Source organism: Peromyscus eremicus, chromosome 7, assembly GCF_949786415.1.
Source record: "Peromyscus eremicus chromosome 7, PerEre_H2_v1, whole genome shotgun sequence".
NCBI classification, from domain to species: Eukaryota; Metazoa; Chordata; class Mammalia; order Rodentia; family Cricetidae; genus Peromyscus; species Peromyscus eremicus.
In genome coordinates, this window is record NC_081422.1 from 26,815,673 (window position 1) to 26,831,008 (window position 15,336).

The window sequence follows — 15,336 nt, forward strand, 5'->3', positions numbered from 1 at the left end:
ATTTCCACAAAGGTCTCCACTTTTAAGGAACAGTTTCTTGTCTTTTTTATGGCAATCTTTGGGCCTTAATTTGGAGAAACTGGTTCAAGTGTGCATTCTTTACATATAGGCTGGTGAAGAAAGTCCAAACCACTCTAGTTCTGAAGGACTCTGAGGCCTCTGTCCAGTAACAAGGCTAATGAAGGTTAAACTAAATTTCTTTATTTGATGAGGACACTCTCTACTGATGGGAAGAATGCTTTGGTCTTATTTGATTCATGACAATGACTGAGGATGCTTCCAGGTGTCCTCCAGAGCACAGATCCAGTAAAACAGAAATCTCTTACCACTGCTGCTTAAGCATGAGCTGTTATGGACCCAAGGCAAGTGATTATGTGCATAAAGGACTGATGGGCAAATTCACTTTGTTGTAATGCATAATTTTAACCCATAGAGTAAGGGTGAAACTGCTTTAAAAAAAAAAAAAGCTAGAAATCAGCCAGCCATTCCACAAACTTCATCAGAAGCCACTTTCCCTGCCCCCTTTTAATTTAGTAAGCCTTATAGCTGTAATCTTGTAATACTTTGTCTCTCTGTAATTTGAAAAAGGATCTCAGTATCTTACGTTCAAATGAATTAAATTACAGTATGGGTTTTTTTTAAAAAATTTTTTGGTGAATTCTTATTTATCTTAATTTATTTATTCTTTTTTAATGGTGTTTTGCCTGTATATCTGTGTGAGGGTGTTGGATCCTGGACTTACAGACAGGTGTGAGCTGCCATGTGGGTGCTGGGAATTGAACCCAGGTCCTCTGGAACAGCAGTCTGTGCTCTTAACTGCTGAGCCATCTCTCCAGCCCCAGTATGTTTCTTAGTAAATCATATTCCTCTAGTGTTTATTCAAAGTTCAGTGAAGAATTTCAAATCTATTTGTACCACTCCATACACAGTCATCAGCAACACACATCAGAAGTATAAAGGCTTTCAGCCTGGCCATGGTGACACACGTCTTTAATCCCAGCTCTTGGGAGGCGGAGGTAGGTGGATCTCTGTGAGTTCGAGGCCCGCGTGGGAGTTTCAGGACTGCCAAAGCTACACAGAGAAACCCCGTCTCAGAAAAAGAAAAAAAAGGCTTTCATGCGGTGTGAATGGTTCCAATCTCTGGGCTGGGAGAATGCAAACAGTGAACCTAAACACTCCTCAAAACTAAAAACGAAAAGCACAGCACTTTAGAGACCTCCTTCTAGAGACATGAAGTACAGGTGAGAATCATGACAGGCTCAGCCTACCCACTCACCTCAGCCTCCTTAAGAGACACAATGTGATCACAGAAAAGCTGCTACCTGTAGGTCTTCAAGGTTCTCTAGCTCGAAGTACATACACCACTGCTTCTCCTCAGCAGAGCTCTCCTGATGCACAGGAAACTTCACCTTGTGACAAAGCACTGTCTGAGCTTTGGGGACACAGAGTATCTCCACATTCAGTGAGATCATCAAAGGGCCTCAGCTCTGTAAGCATTAGCCCAAAACAAGGTTTGTACGTTCTTAGATGAGTTCTTTTCAAAAGTAGTAATCATCACAAGAATTCTTATATCTAAATCTTTCCTAAATAAATTTGTGGATGGAAGTTCCCATGGCTCATTTTTTTTTTTTAACGTTTTCAGGACTATTAAATAAAAGTAGTCTTCTTTCCCCAGTATAGCTGGGATGGAAGCAATAAAAGCACACCACAATACATTAAGATCTTAAACATCTTTGGGAAGAGGAAGAAGAAAGTCTGTGAAGATATCCAAATGAAAAACTATCAGAGGCTCCAGCAAACACCAGGGACAGGCAGCATGATGAGTTCCAGAGCAGGAGCCAAGGGAAACTGCCTGGTCTGAGGATTTTCCTGGCACATAAATTCACACTACAAGACAAGATCTTAAAGAAAGTACTAACTAGAAGAGAAGAAAAATTTGCCCTGTTTAACACAAGCCAACTCAACTGAAGCATTGCCCTTCCTCCGAAACCAAAACTACACACAATCAGAAGTACACACTTCCTAGAGCCCTGCAAAACCCATGTAGCCACAATATTAGCAAAGTGGAGTCAAGAGGGTTGGGGCACAACTCTCTTTGTGCACTAGAGTGCACAAAGGAGGTATTTTAATTCTCTGGAATCCCGTAAGTATTCCTGTTGTCAGTCCTTTGGAAGGTGGGGGTCCTAACAGGCAGCATGCTGCACAGGGGTCAGCAGCAGGTTTAGTCAGAGTCAGAACAAGAGGCGAGGCCTAAGGCACATGACTGAGCAGCCTTCAGTGCTACCATGCAATTGCTCTAGGGTCCCTTTCAACAACAGATGACCAGAGGACACAGCTGCCTTCCTACTAACACGAACCCCCACTCCCACAGCCTATGAACTCTACGTCCATGAGAACGAATGAGGCCTGGCTGTGCCACCCACTGCACCAGGGTGGGCATACCACCACTATCAACCATCAGTGGACACACAGGGAGCACAGGACACCAAAAGCTGAGCTCACAACTGCCAGCAGGACACAAAGCCTTGGTCTAGAAAGCACAAAGATGGGGGAAGGACTGACAGCAGACACCTGAGTCAGCATAAACATGACAGATGCAGTCACAAGGACGGCAGGAGACAGAAGGCGGGACAGGATGGCACTGCTGTGCAGGGCCAACACAAGGCGGGACTTACTCATCGCTTTACACACAGCCATACAATAATCCTCAGACTCAAAATTGTTCCTGTTGCCGCCGCAGCCGCCATATATAAAGCGTACGCACTTTCCCTTGGAGAGGTCGAAGTACCAACGAGGCATCACAGCCCGGCAGGGCCCCGTCATCGCCTCCTGGGAGCAGACAGCTGTGTGAAAATGGTCAGAGTGTCAGCAGGGCAGAGGCAGTGCTTCAAATGCTTCACAGTGCTACAGGCCAGCCGGGGCAAGGTGGGAACCACAACTGGCCTAAAAAGTCCTGACTAGCCTCACTCACCAATCCAGGCAGACAGAATCACCTTCATGTGATGAAGACATTTAGGGAGAAAGATAATTTGACTTTTCTGGTCTTTTGCATTGAGTCTAGATTAATACCACAGGCTGATATAAAGGATCTGCTTGTGAGCCTCACACTTCTGAGCTGTGCAGTGGTGACAGGTGCCTGCTTTGTTTGTTCTGAGAGCTCCTAGGATCAAAGGAGTCAGCGTGAGTAGAAAGGCCATTTGAAGTGGTAATTCCTGCAGCAGGGACTGAAGCACTTGAAAGGATCAGTGTTTCCACTGTCACAATCTCCAAAGTAAATCGCACACTACTAGACAAGTATTTCCCTCCAGCCGAGTCCTAATTCTTCAGATCTTACATGGTTTCAAACATACAATCAGCAGTGATTCTATGTAATGGCTCTGGAACCATCATGGCCTTTTCTCGTTCAATTTTATCCTACCCACTACAAACGCCTGACCAGAAGGGTAGGGTAGCCTACAGACAGGAACACACATGGGGAAAGAAAAACCAAGCAAGTCATTCCCTTCTAGAGAGCCGGTTCTTGAGCAGCACCCGAGCGGAGCAGCCCCTGGACGACAGCACATTTTAAGCTGGCTGTGGAAGAATCCCGAGAGTCGCTGCTTCTTTCTCTCTAATTAGAGCCTGTAACGCCAAATTCTGCTTTCTGGTTCCATTCTGGCTCTCTGCTGGGCCTACCCAGCTGCACCTGCTGACAGCTCCACTGCCACACTAGAGAAAACTGCCTTCCTGATGGTGCAGACGCTGCTTTGCCTTCTGAGACTTACCCACGGTGAGTGACGAGACCACCACAACTTCCAAGGAAAGAACCATGTGGATCTTACAGCTTTAGACTGAGTTACCTTTCACATCGTGAGCAATGTCCTTGTCTGAAATAGTGCCATCGCTGCTAGGTTCAGTTGGGTTCTCCTCATTGTAGTCGTCTCCTTTAAAAGAGTCATAGTAGTAATCACGGTCTTCCACCACTTCCCCTTCCTCCTCTTCCTCATCCTCCTCATCTGCAGCTGCTTCTGTGAAGTCTTCCAAATCTGCTTCAGTAGGAAATTCACTAGAGGCCATAAGCCAAAAAGGAAGGTTAGTAGCAATTTCTAAACACAAAGCATGATTCCCTTCCCTATTCTGAAACACAAAAATAGAGACAGGAAATAAGCTCATCTCACAGCCCTCAGCCCAGCTTTACTGGCAAAAGGGAAGTTAGTGAATACAGATTGCATGAACCTATGGAAAATAATGTGGTCCAGGGGCTGGAGATGGTTCATCGGTTCTTATTGCTCTTGCAGAGGACCTGGGTTCAATTCCCAGCACCTACATGGAGATTCACACCATCTATCTCTAACTACAGTCCCAGGAGATTCAGTGGCCCTCTTCAAACTTCCAAGAGCACCAGGCACACAAGTGGTGCACATACATGTGTGCAGGCAAAACACTCATACACGTAAAAAAATAAATCTTAAAAAAATAATGTGGCTGGGTGGTGGTGGCACATGCCTTTTATCTCAGCACTTGGGAGGCAGAGGCAGTTGGAACTTGAGTTCAAGGCCAGTCTGATCTACAGAGCAAGTTCCAGGACAATCAGGGCTACACAAAGAAACCTTGTCTCAATAATAGTAATAATAATGATGATGATGATGATGATGATGATGATGATGATGATGATATAGTCCAAAGACAAAAGCCACAGGTTTTCATATATTCAGGTTATGACCAAAATAAGAAGCAAATGGGATGAAATTTAGCACAAGGGCACAAGGGGATGCCCACTGTCCTGCTTGTTGGGATTTTTGTTGTTTTGTCAACCTGACATAAGCCAGCTATGTCAGGAATCTGGGAGGAGAAACCTCATTAGATAAAATGCCTCCAGCCAGACTGCCTATAGGCAAGTCTGCAAGGCATTTTCTTGATTAATGATTGATTTGGAAGGGCCTCGTCCACTGTGGGTGGTGTCACCCTAGACAGGTGTACAGGGGTACATAACAAAGCAAACTGAGCAAGCCAGTATGCAGTACTCCTTCATGGTCTTTGCTTTAATTCCTGCCTTCGGGTTCCTGACTTCCCTTCATGAAGGACTGAGAAGCTGTACAGTGAAATAAAGCCTTTCCTCACCAAGCTGGTTTTGGTTAGTGTTTTATCACAGCAATAGAAATCCAACTAAGACACTAACCTTATCTTATCCAGCAATGAGGGACCAACAGCCACTTTTACAGAAGCGCAAAAAAACAGGCCAGTCATGGTGTTACAGAACTTTAATCCTAGAACTCAGGAGGCAGAGGCAGGCAGATCTCCAGCTCAAGGCCAGCCTGGTCTGTGTAAGGAATTCAAGGCCAGCTAGGGCTACATAGACCCCCCTACCTCACAAACATACACTTACCCTCACCCCCTATTGGGAGGCCCTGATAGTCAGAGGTTGCAGTCTACCATGGCCTGGCAGCTCTCTCTGAGCTCGGCAACATGGAGGGCCATCCTTTTCCCCCGGATGGGGCTTTCCATTCTCTACCCGAATTATTTGGAGAATGTCTATAGGCCTGGATGCCCAACTTATCTCTAGTGTGACCCTTGACACAGTTCCCTGCGGAAGCTTTCCCCTTGCTGCCCATGGTAATTAGACATTGCACTAGGAGCTTTGGACAGGACCGTGCTTCCACATATGATAACTCAAACATTGCACTAGGAGCTTTAGACAGGACCGTGCTGTTTAATGCATATTAGATAATGCCCCTGCCACTGTCCCCATACTTTGTATCTCCCTTCACTCTGGAATACAGTTGCACTGTCTCCAGGAAGGCTATTTCCACTGTGCTCACAGGCCGTACACAAAGCTCTCTGTCGCCACTTCTGCCCCTTTGTCCCCTTGGACTGGTGACCAAAGGACCGTGAGGAAAAAGGGGACCCCAAAGCCCCCAATCAAACAAAATCAGGAAAAACGAGTTCAACACTCTAAACAACAGTTTACCTTTTATCAAGATCATAGTCTTCCTCTTCCTCCTCCTCCTCCTCCTCTTCCTCCTCTTCTTTGGACATAGTAGAGTCAGAGTCAACAATCTTTGTCTGAGGGCAGCACACATACTCGGTACCGTGGAACTGGTCTACCCCACAAGGCAGCAGCATGCCGTAGCTATATAAGGTCATCCCCTCAGTCAGACACGCCTACAAGAAACCCACAGACCATATCAGGACATTTCCATAAGCTCCCTGGATCCCTAGCTTCACCTAAAAGAAACTCTTATCAAAACACTAGGTGGTAATACATTCTCTTCTGGACACAATAACTGTTTTATAAAGAAGTTATCACGCTATTATTTTAAGGAAACTTTTTACTTAATGTATAACCTCATGTGAGCCAAAAACTGAAAGACCAAACTTAAGACGGAAGGAACAATTTAAAGAGTTTCAGGAATTAACAACAGTTAAGTCTGTCCAATGCCATTACTCCTGGGATAGCCACTACTTGAGAATCTGACCAAAGACAAAATGACTGGAGGGCAATCAAAGCAAGAAAGGGTACCTCCTTACCAGAAGAACGAAATGGCACCCAAGCTTGCCTTGCTGTGTTTGTGTGCATGCACACACCTAGGCTGTCTAGAGTTGGCTAGTTCTGCACTGGCCTCAAGGGCCAGGATGCCTTCCTGGGAGCCCTGCTGACAGCACACATTATCAACTGTCTTTTAACACCCCCCATCCCATTCTGTGGCTTGCACATGCTAGACAACTGCTCTTTTACTAAGCTGTATCACGGCCCAAATGAAAGAGGAAATACCACTAAAGTATTTGTTCCTTTTTTGGCAGTCCGAGGAATAAGTGAAACCCAAGGCTTCAAACATGCTACATAAGAGCTCTGCTACCAGTTTATCTTCTTGGCTCATTGACAGTTTAAACTCTAGGAACAGACTTGCTCATGCTGTATCTCTGCACAAAAACATCTATTCTTCTCCCAAGTGTTTTTTAAAATTATTTTTACTTATGTGTTTGTCACATATATGCAGGTGATTGTGGAGCCCAGATAAGGCCATCAGATCCCAGGGACCTGGTGTTACAGGTGGTTGTGAGTCACTTGATATGGATGCTGGGAACCAAACCCAGGAGGGCAGGAAGCATTTATACCCAGTGAGCCTTGTTCTAGGTATTTTAATTTAACACAGAAATACCCAGATGTGGCAGTATACCCCACTCTGAATTCCAGCATGAGGGGGGCTAAGGCCGAAGGATTATGATGAGTTCCAGGTCAGCCTGAGCTATATTTACCAAGTACCAGGCCAGCTAGAGCTACATAGCAAGAATCTGTTTTAAAAAAAGATAAAAAGTAACTGAAAAACATGATGTGGGTGAACAGAAATGCTATCTCTTCTGGGGAACGGCAAGTGCCTGTTCCACATGTGTTCTTACCTCCTTGACTACGGTGTGCCAACGCTGGTGCTTCTCACACACCTCCATCCGCTCTTGGTGGAAAAACTGGCAGTTTTCTGGAACCAGCAGAACATCACTAACAAACTCACCCACTGGGGGAAAAAAGCCTTTGTCAGAAGCAAATCTGGTTGTGATTCAGGGCACAAACAGTCTTCAGTACAGATCTTCCTAATAAGGTGTGCACAGACACCTGCACAGCCAGGCACATGTAAACACATGTGGGCACCAGAAGAACTCCCATCACACCAGGGACTCCGCCAGTAACATTTCCGGGCTACAGTCCTGTGCAGGAACTACAGGAATACCTTTCAGGGGAGATTTAAGCAGGACTGTCCTTCACGATCACCCCAAGTACACATATAACCACTTCTCACGATCAGTGTGTTGGTACTTTCTTTACACAACCATTAGAACAAGTGATGCAGGTAAAATTTGAAGTGAGTGATTAATCACCAAAGAGAAAGGAACCTTTACAATGGGAAACTGCCAAAACCTGGTCACCGAGATAATGTTCCAATTATGGACAAGCTGACATCTTGTCCTAAGAGTAATCAGTATCACCTACAGTATTTCTGCCAAAATTAATGGAATGTAATCCTAAAAAACAAATCCAAATTCAGAGATACTCTACATTTCAAAGGGTTTTTAGAAATCTGTAATATATGTTGTTACTGAGTATGTGCATATGCACAGGTATGTAGGGAACCCCCTGGAACTAGAGTTACAGGCAGTTTTGAGTTGGGTACTGGGAACCAAACTCTGGTCTTCTACCAAAAGCAAGTGTTCTTAACTGCTGAGTGAGCCATCTCTCCAGCCCTTAGGAGTGCTTTATTAAATGTGGTGGTTTGAATGAAAATGTCCCCCAAAGGGTTATAGGGAGTGGCGCTATTAAGAGGTGTGGCCTTGTTGAAGTATATGTAGCCTTGCTGGAGGAAGTATGTCACTGGGGGTGGTGTCTGAGGTCTCAGATGCTCAAGCCAGGCTCAGTGTCTCACTCTCTTCCTGCTGTCTGCTGATCTAGAGTAGAGCTCTCAACTACATCTCCAGCACCATATCTGCCTGCATGCTTCCATGCTTCCCACCATGATGCTAGTGGACTAAACCTCTGAACTGTGTGTCAGCCCCAATTAAATATTTTCCTTTATAAGAGTTACCATGGGGGCTGGAGAGATGGCTCAGTGGTTAAGAGCACCGACTGCTCTTCCAGAGGTCCTGAGTTCAATTCCCAACAACCACTTGTAATGAGATCTGGTGCCCTCTTCTGGCCTGCAGGGACACATGCAGGCAGAATACTGTATACATAATAAATTAATAAATCTTAAAAAAAAAAAAAAAAGTTACCATGGTTATGGTGTCTCTTCACAGCAATAGAAACCCTAACGAAGACATTATACAAATGGTCTGGACTCTGCCGGGCGGTGGTGGCACATGCCTTTAATCCCAGCACTCGGGAGGCAGAGCCCGGTGGATCTCTGTAAATTCGAGTCCAGCCTGGTCTACAAAGTGAGATCCAGGACAGGCTCCAAAGCTACACAGAGAAACCCTGTCTCAAAAAAAAACAAACAACAAAAACAAATGGTCTGGACTCAAAATATATTATTGTCATTGAAGATAAGAAACTCCCCTGGGTCAAATATAATGTGTGATTCTTTCGTTAAAGGAAACTATAGCCAGGCAGTGATAGCACATGCTTTTAATCACAGCACTGGGGAGGCAGAGGCAGGAGGATCTCTGTGAGTTTGAAGCCAGTCTTATCTACAGAGCTCCAGGACAACCAGGGTTACACAGAGAAACCCTGCCTCAAAAACAAAAAACAAACAACTCAAAAAGGAAACTTAAAAAGGAGATTATTTGAACATTTAGGGAAATTTCTTAAAGTGTGGTAACTGCATTATCATTATATAGTAGACTGCTCCTGCTTTCAAAAGCAAGCTTAAGTTATTTAGAAGTGAGCTGTTTCAGTGTCCCAACTTACTTTCAAATGGTTTAGCAATCAAGAGTGTATGTGGGCCAGGCAGTGGTGACCCAAGCCTTTAATCCCATCACTCGGGAGGCAGAGGCAGGCAGATCTCTGAGTTCCAAGCCAGCCTGATCTACAAAGCTAGTTCTAGGACAGTCAAGGCTACATAGAGAAACCCTGTGACAAAACAAAACTGTATGTGGGAGGTGCTGAGGGGCTGGGAGAAGTCAGGAAAAAAATTTAAAAAATCTAGGCAAAGGGTAGAGATGTTCACTGCTAATTCTTTTCTCTTTAGGTCTCAACTTTGGAGGGATGGAAGGAAGTCTGGCTTGCTTCCAGATACAGTGACAGGGACTCCTGCACTGACTGTTACACAGATGGGAAAAAGATGGATGTGAAGATTAATATTACTAATTCAAATATTTAGATATGTTTATTAATTTTCCAAGGGAGAGAAAAAGAGAGAGAGAGAGAGAGAGAGAGAGAGAGAGAGAGAGAGAGAGAGAGAGAGAGAGAGAGAATGAATATGTAACTGAATTACTGCCCAGAGGTTCTGATTAGGCCATGTAAGGGTGGCCTCAGTAACTTGATTTCCAGGTGATTTTGATTCATCTGTATGTTCATACAGGGTCTAAGTGGAATAAAATAAAGAGGGGCTATGTGTGCTTTCTTTGCTAGGACAAAGATCAAGTAGGAATATAGGAGAGCAAACAAGCTAGCCTGAGGTTAGGTATGGGAAGTGCAAAAAGAAAGCAAAGTGAGCCAGGCGTGGTGGGTGATGGCATACCTTTAATCCCAGCACTCTGGAGAGAGAGGCAGGTAGATCTCTGAGTTAACAGGCCAGCCTGGTTTACTACAGAGGGAATTCTGGGATTGCCAGGGCTATCAGAAACCCTGTCTCAAAAAATAAAGAAAAGAAAAAGAAGAGAGAGAGCGCGCATGGACACAGTATACTAAGAAATGATGTCTGGCTTAGCTCGGAGAAAGACTATGCAGAACCATGGCCAGTTCTGACATCACGCCTGGGTCTGTCAGTTAAGAAAAGGGGAGTCACTCATCTACTAAGTGGGCTGCGGGGATTTGGAAGAGAATGGCTCCCACAGGCTCATACAATTGAATGTTTACTCATCAGGGAGCAGCACCACTTAAAAGGATGAAGAGGTGTGGCCTTGTTGGAGAACTGTCACTGGAGGTGAGCTTTGAGGTTTCAAAGGTCCAAGCTAGGCTCTTTCTTCCTGCTGCCTGTCGATCCAGCTGTAAAGCTCTCAGTTCCTCTCCAGCACCATGTCTGCCTGTGTGCTGCCATGCTTTCCACCATGATGATAAAGGACTGAACCTCTGAAACTGTTAAGCCAGCCCCAATGACATGCTTTCTTTTATAAGAATTGCTGTGGCCATGGCGTCTCTTCACAGCAAAAGAAGAGGGATGAGCCTGTGCCTTTATCCTAAGTTTCAGCAGTAAGCAGTCTCCCTGCATGGGAAACAACGTTACACATGACTACTGGCTTTCACAACACTGTTAAACTCAACTGGACAGGAAAGTAGAACACCAAGTGAAGTTAGAATGCTGCTCTTTGAGGACCCTCAAGACCTAGGCAAGGTAGAACCTATATACAGTAAGAGTCAATTCACCTTAATTCATAACCTCTACCTTTTTATATATAATTGCAACATCAGAAAAAAGTGAAGTCAGCAATTTCACTACTTCATGTATATTCTATAGAAAACAAACATATATAAATGCCTATATGATAGAGTATTGTGTGTGTATCAGGCTTAACAGAATTCCCTTAATCTACTTATATAACATCTTGGATAAACTCCCAAATGATGTCAAATGTACCCTGGTAGTGGTCACTGTTAGAATTCTGCCCTTACTCCAGTTGCTTGACCGTACATGTGCAGTTCAGGAGTTGAGCAGAGGGTCTTGTGTCTTAGGTCATCAGTGTGCGCTGGTGATCACGTAGGCGTGGCGACGCAGACCCCACCCTCTCTCTGTTCTGTCTCTCCTCCACCATCTTTCCCTCTCACCGCACATGCTCCTTTCCCAGGCCTGGTTCTCCTCCCCACCCCTCTTCCTCCTAGTTAAGCTCTAAAACTAATACTGGGTTCTGTTGTGACTGCGACCTTTCCACATGGTAACCAGCGCCCACCAGTGCCGTTTATCATTCATTTCAGTTACCTGCCAGGGAAGGAGTAAAGCAAAGCAAGGACTGAACTTTCCAACATTCTCATCCATGGGGGCGGGGCAGAGAACGCAGGGCAAAACATTAAAGAACTGTTTTTAAACAGGGCGGCAAGTCTACGAATATCATTTTAACTTTTCAGGATGCTTGAAATATTTCAGCATTAAAATTTAAAATAAAATTCTTGTAAATATCAAGTCTTAAAATAAATAAATGGCATTATAAATTAAACACCATCACTTTTTAGCTATTCAATAAATGAATCAATCTTTGAAAAAAAAAAACAGAATAAAGTTAAATTTGAAAATACACTGAACTCCTATTTTGAGGAGTGGGGGTTGAGACAGAGCCTCACTGTGTAGCCCTGGCTGGCCTAGAACTAACTATGTAAATCAGGCTGGCCTCAAATTCATAGCAATCTATCTTACTATGCCTTCTGAATGCTGGGATCAAAGAAAGGTATGGGACCTACTATAAACTAAGCTCTTAAAAAGAAAAAGAAAACAAAAAACTAAGTGATTCCAATTTAAAAATTTTACCCTAAGGAAGTAATAAAACAAATGAACAAAGATATCTGTTTCAGTGTTATTAATATAAGAATAGTCACCAAGAAGAAATTAAATGATGGTATCTATACATGATAGAATACTATCATAAGCAATACAGTTGTATTTAACATGGATTTTCTACCATGGTTTGATAAACTTTCAAAATTAATAAGCAAATGCTAGTTGGGGCAGCATACATCGTGAGTCCTAGCACTGGTGTGCGTGTGTGTGTGTGTGTGTGTGTGTGTGTGTGTGTGTGTGTGTGGTTTTTTTTTTGGGGGGGGGAGGTTTGCTGGCCAGGGCCACACAGTGAGACTTGTCCCAACAAAACAAAACAGTATCATTAAACAAAAGCAAAGAACCTACTCTGCATCCCTACTCCCTTCAAGTTGGTTAACTTAAGGCCAGGCTGTCTCGGGCAATGACAAATGTAACTCTAAAAGTAGCCCAAGGTCGATTTTTAAAGAGCCTAGGCAATCTTATCTCATTTAGGAAAAAAGAGTTAAGCATATACATGTGAACCTGAAGGAAACTTCCCATTTATATAACAAAATGTTCATCATGGCTAACTGAATCCAGAAACTGGAATTGACCATTTTTACTTCCTACCCCATTGCAAACTCCTTTTTACTAAAAAACAAACTTTCCAAACAGCGAACTTCGAGGAAATGCATCTGAACTCCACCAGCAGCTCTATCCTCTCACTGCTCCACTTTGCGTTTTTACAGTAATTTGCTAGAAGACTCTATGGGGAAAACTTACCTAAGCAGATCATTATTTGTTAAGTTTTATAAACACTGAAAATTCTTTGTCTCACTTTAAAAGTTTGTATCTAGCTTTGTAACAGTCCTCAATTTAACCACTTCCAGTATAATATAGTGGCCATATATTTCCTAAATCATTGTACAAACACAGAAGTAAACTGTTTGGGATGTCCAACAAACAGCCATACACAAAACCTACCCTGATAAGCTGCAGTTCTGAGTTGCTTCCAACTCAGCTTTCCTTTTTTATCATTTCATTCAGCCCAGTCAGAAAAAACCATGGCAGGCTTCCAGGTTTTCCAAGACGCTGAAATTCCTTTTAGAATAACAAGGGCTGTTTACCACTTGGGTAAGACCCCAACATCACTACCCATGTAAATAAATCTACTGCAGAAGTACTGCTAGCTGCAAGGAAGAACCATTTATGGGGCTCGGCAGGCTATAGCAGAAAGATAACATAGTCAAGTCTGGCTGGTAAACCCCTGGCAGACATCTCTGAGGTCAGCAGGGCTCTATGGAATCAACTCCAGATTCCCACTGCAGAAACACTAACCTTGCACAAGGATCCATTCTGGCACCAGGGAGAACGTCTGGGGGCTATGGTAAATTCAAAGGCTAAAAGACTTGAAAAGGAACACCTGTAATGATGCACAAGCCATAGAATGTCAGATATGACTACACTCATCCCCCAAACACCTGAAGTTTTACTTTTTCATGCAATTCTGCCTCACTTGGGTCTCTCTATGATGTTTTATAGTTAAACAGAAGGTTCATTTTGAGGCAGGAAAAGATTGAACTGTGCCTTCTGATTAAACATACCGCATATCATCTAAACAAGTCACACTGGTTAACAGCATGGATGCGAGATGCAGTGAACAGACAGACACCTACTGGTAGTGCAACACTGGACCTGATGCAATCCTGCTAGCAGCTCACTTTCAATTTGTGATCAAGACACTGCCCTTGGCACTGGAGATCTAACTCACTTGGTAGAATGCTTGTTCAGCATGCAAGAAGCCCTAGGTTCAGTCTCTAATACTGCCCCCCCCACACAAAAAACCAAAACCAAAACCAAACAAACAAAAAAAAACCCCAAAACTCAGGTATGTGGCATGTGCCCCTGATACCAGCACAAAGGAGCTGGTGACAAAGGATTATAAGTTCAAGGTCATCCTTGGTTACATACAAGTTTGAGGCCAGCCTGGGCTGTATACACCCTATAACAAAACAAAAACAAAGGAAGAAAACTAATTCTTTTCTTTAACCTACCAAAAACAGTAAGAAGTAAACACTCACAGCAGACAGGCACAGCAGCCCCTCCCTATGCTGCTTAGGGCACTGTGTGGACAGACCCAAATACACATTCAACTTTCAAATCCACAAAATGGCCACAACAAAACAAAATGGAGGGGGAGGGGCCTGGAGAGATGACAGAGCCTTTGAGGAGACTCAGCTCTTCCAGAGGACTCAGGTTTAATTCTCAGCACCCACTAAGTGGCTCACAACTGTCTATACCTCCATTTCCAGGGAATCTGATGTCCTGTTTTGGCCTCTGAAGGAGGAACCAGCCACAAAGGTGGTGTGCACACACAACGCACGCGTGCACCCACACACCCACACACACCCACAGGCAAGGCATCCATACACATAAAACAGAAAAAAGAAGACAGAGGTGAGTTGGAGAGATGGCCAAAAGTGTCTATCGCTCTTACAGAAGACCTGAGTTCAGTTCCCAGCTTCCAAATCTGGTGGTTCACAAGCACATCCAACTCTTATCTAGCTCTATAGGGAATCAATGCCTCTGCTTCCAAAGGTACCTGCATTCATGTGTACATTACTCCCATACCTAATTAAAAGTTAAATCTTAAAAAAAAAAAAGAGGTAAGAACTTCAGGATACCCAGACCAATTAACAGAGGTGCCTAATCAATATACAGCTACTTTTCATTTGTTCTCTCTATCTTCTTCAGATTTACCAGGCAGAAGTTTTTTGAGTTTTTTGTTTGTTTTGTTTTGAGTCGTGGTCTCTCCATGTAGCCCTGGCTAACCTGGAACTCACTATGAAGACCAGGTTGGCCTGAAACTCAAAGAGATTCTCCTGCCTCTGCCTCCCAAGAGCTATGATTAAAGGTGTATACAACAACGACTGACTTTAAAATATATATATTTATTATTACTTTGTGTGAGAGAGTGGGTATGTGTAGCAGTCAAAAGACAACTCTTGGTAGTGGGTTCTTTTCTTACACTGTAGATCCCATGTCAAGTGCTTTTGCCTGAGACATTGTTGTTCCTAGGCAACATTATCTTTTTCTTTTTTTAAAGACAGGGCCTCAATATGTAGCCATGGCTGGCCTGGAACTCACTATGTAGACCAGCCTGGCCTCAAACTCACAGAGACCCACCTGTTTGTGCTGCCACCATGCCTGGCTTGAGGCTGTAACATCGTAAGGGAGATTTCAGGCTGAAGCCAACCTCTTTCCT

General features: G+C 43.9%; 1 protein-coding gene across 4 annotated transcripts in view; it reads right to left on the reverse strand.

Annotated features, from left to right (window-relative positions):
* The window catches only part of Aplp2 (amyloid beta precursor like protein 2), a 74,646-nt gene that overhangs the window by 18,266 nt on the left and 41,044 nt on the right, over positions 1-15,336 (reverse strand). For 2 of the 4 annotated variants that reach the window (XM_059267560.1, XM_059267561.1), the window contains exons 4-7: positions 7,378-7,490; positions 5,948-6,141; positions 3,840-4,045; positions 2,676-2,843 (exon numbers count right to left, since the gene is read on the reverse strand). In XM_059267560.1, the coding sequence (XP_059123543.1) occupies positions 2,676-2,843; positions 3,840-4,045; positions 5,948-6,141; positions 7,378-7,490 (681 nt within the window). The remainder of the gene's footprint in view (positions 1-2,675; positions 2,844-3,839; positions 4,046-5,947; positions 6,142-7,377; positions 7,491-15,336) is intronic. The other 2 variants (XM_059267562.1, XM_059267563.1) reach the window with 1 other exon arrangement.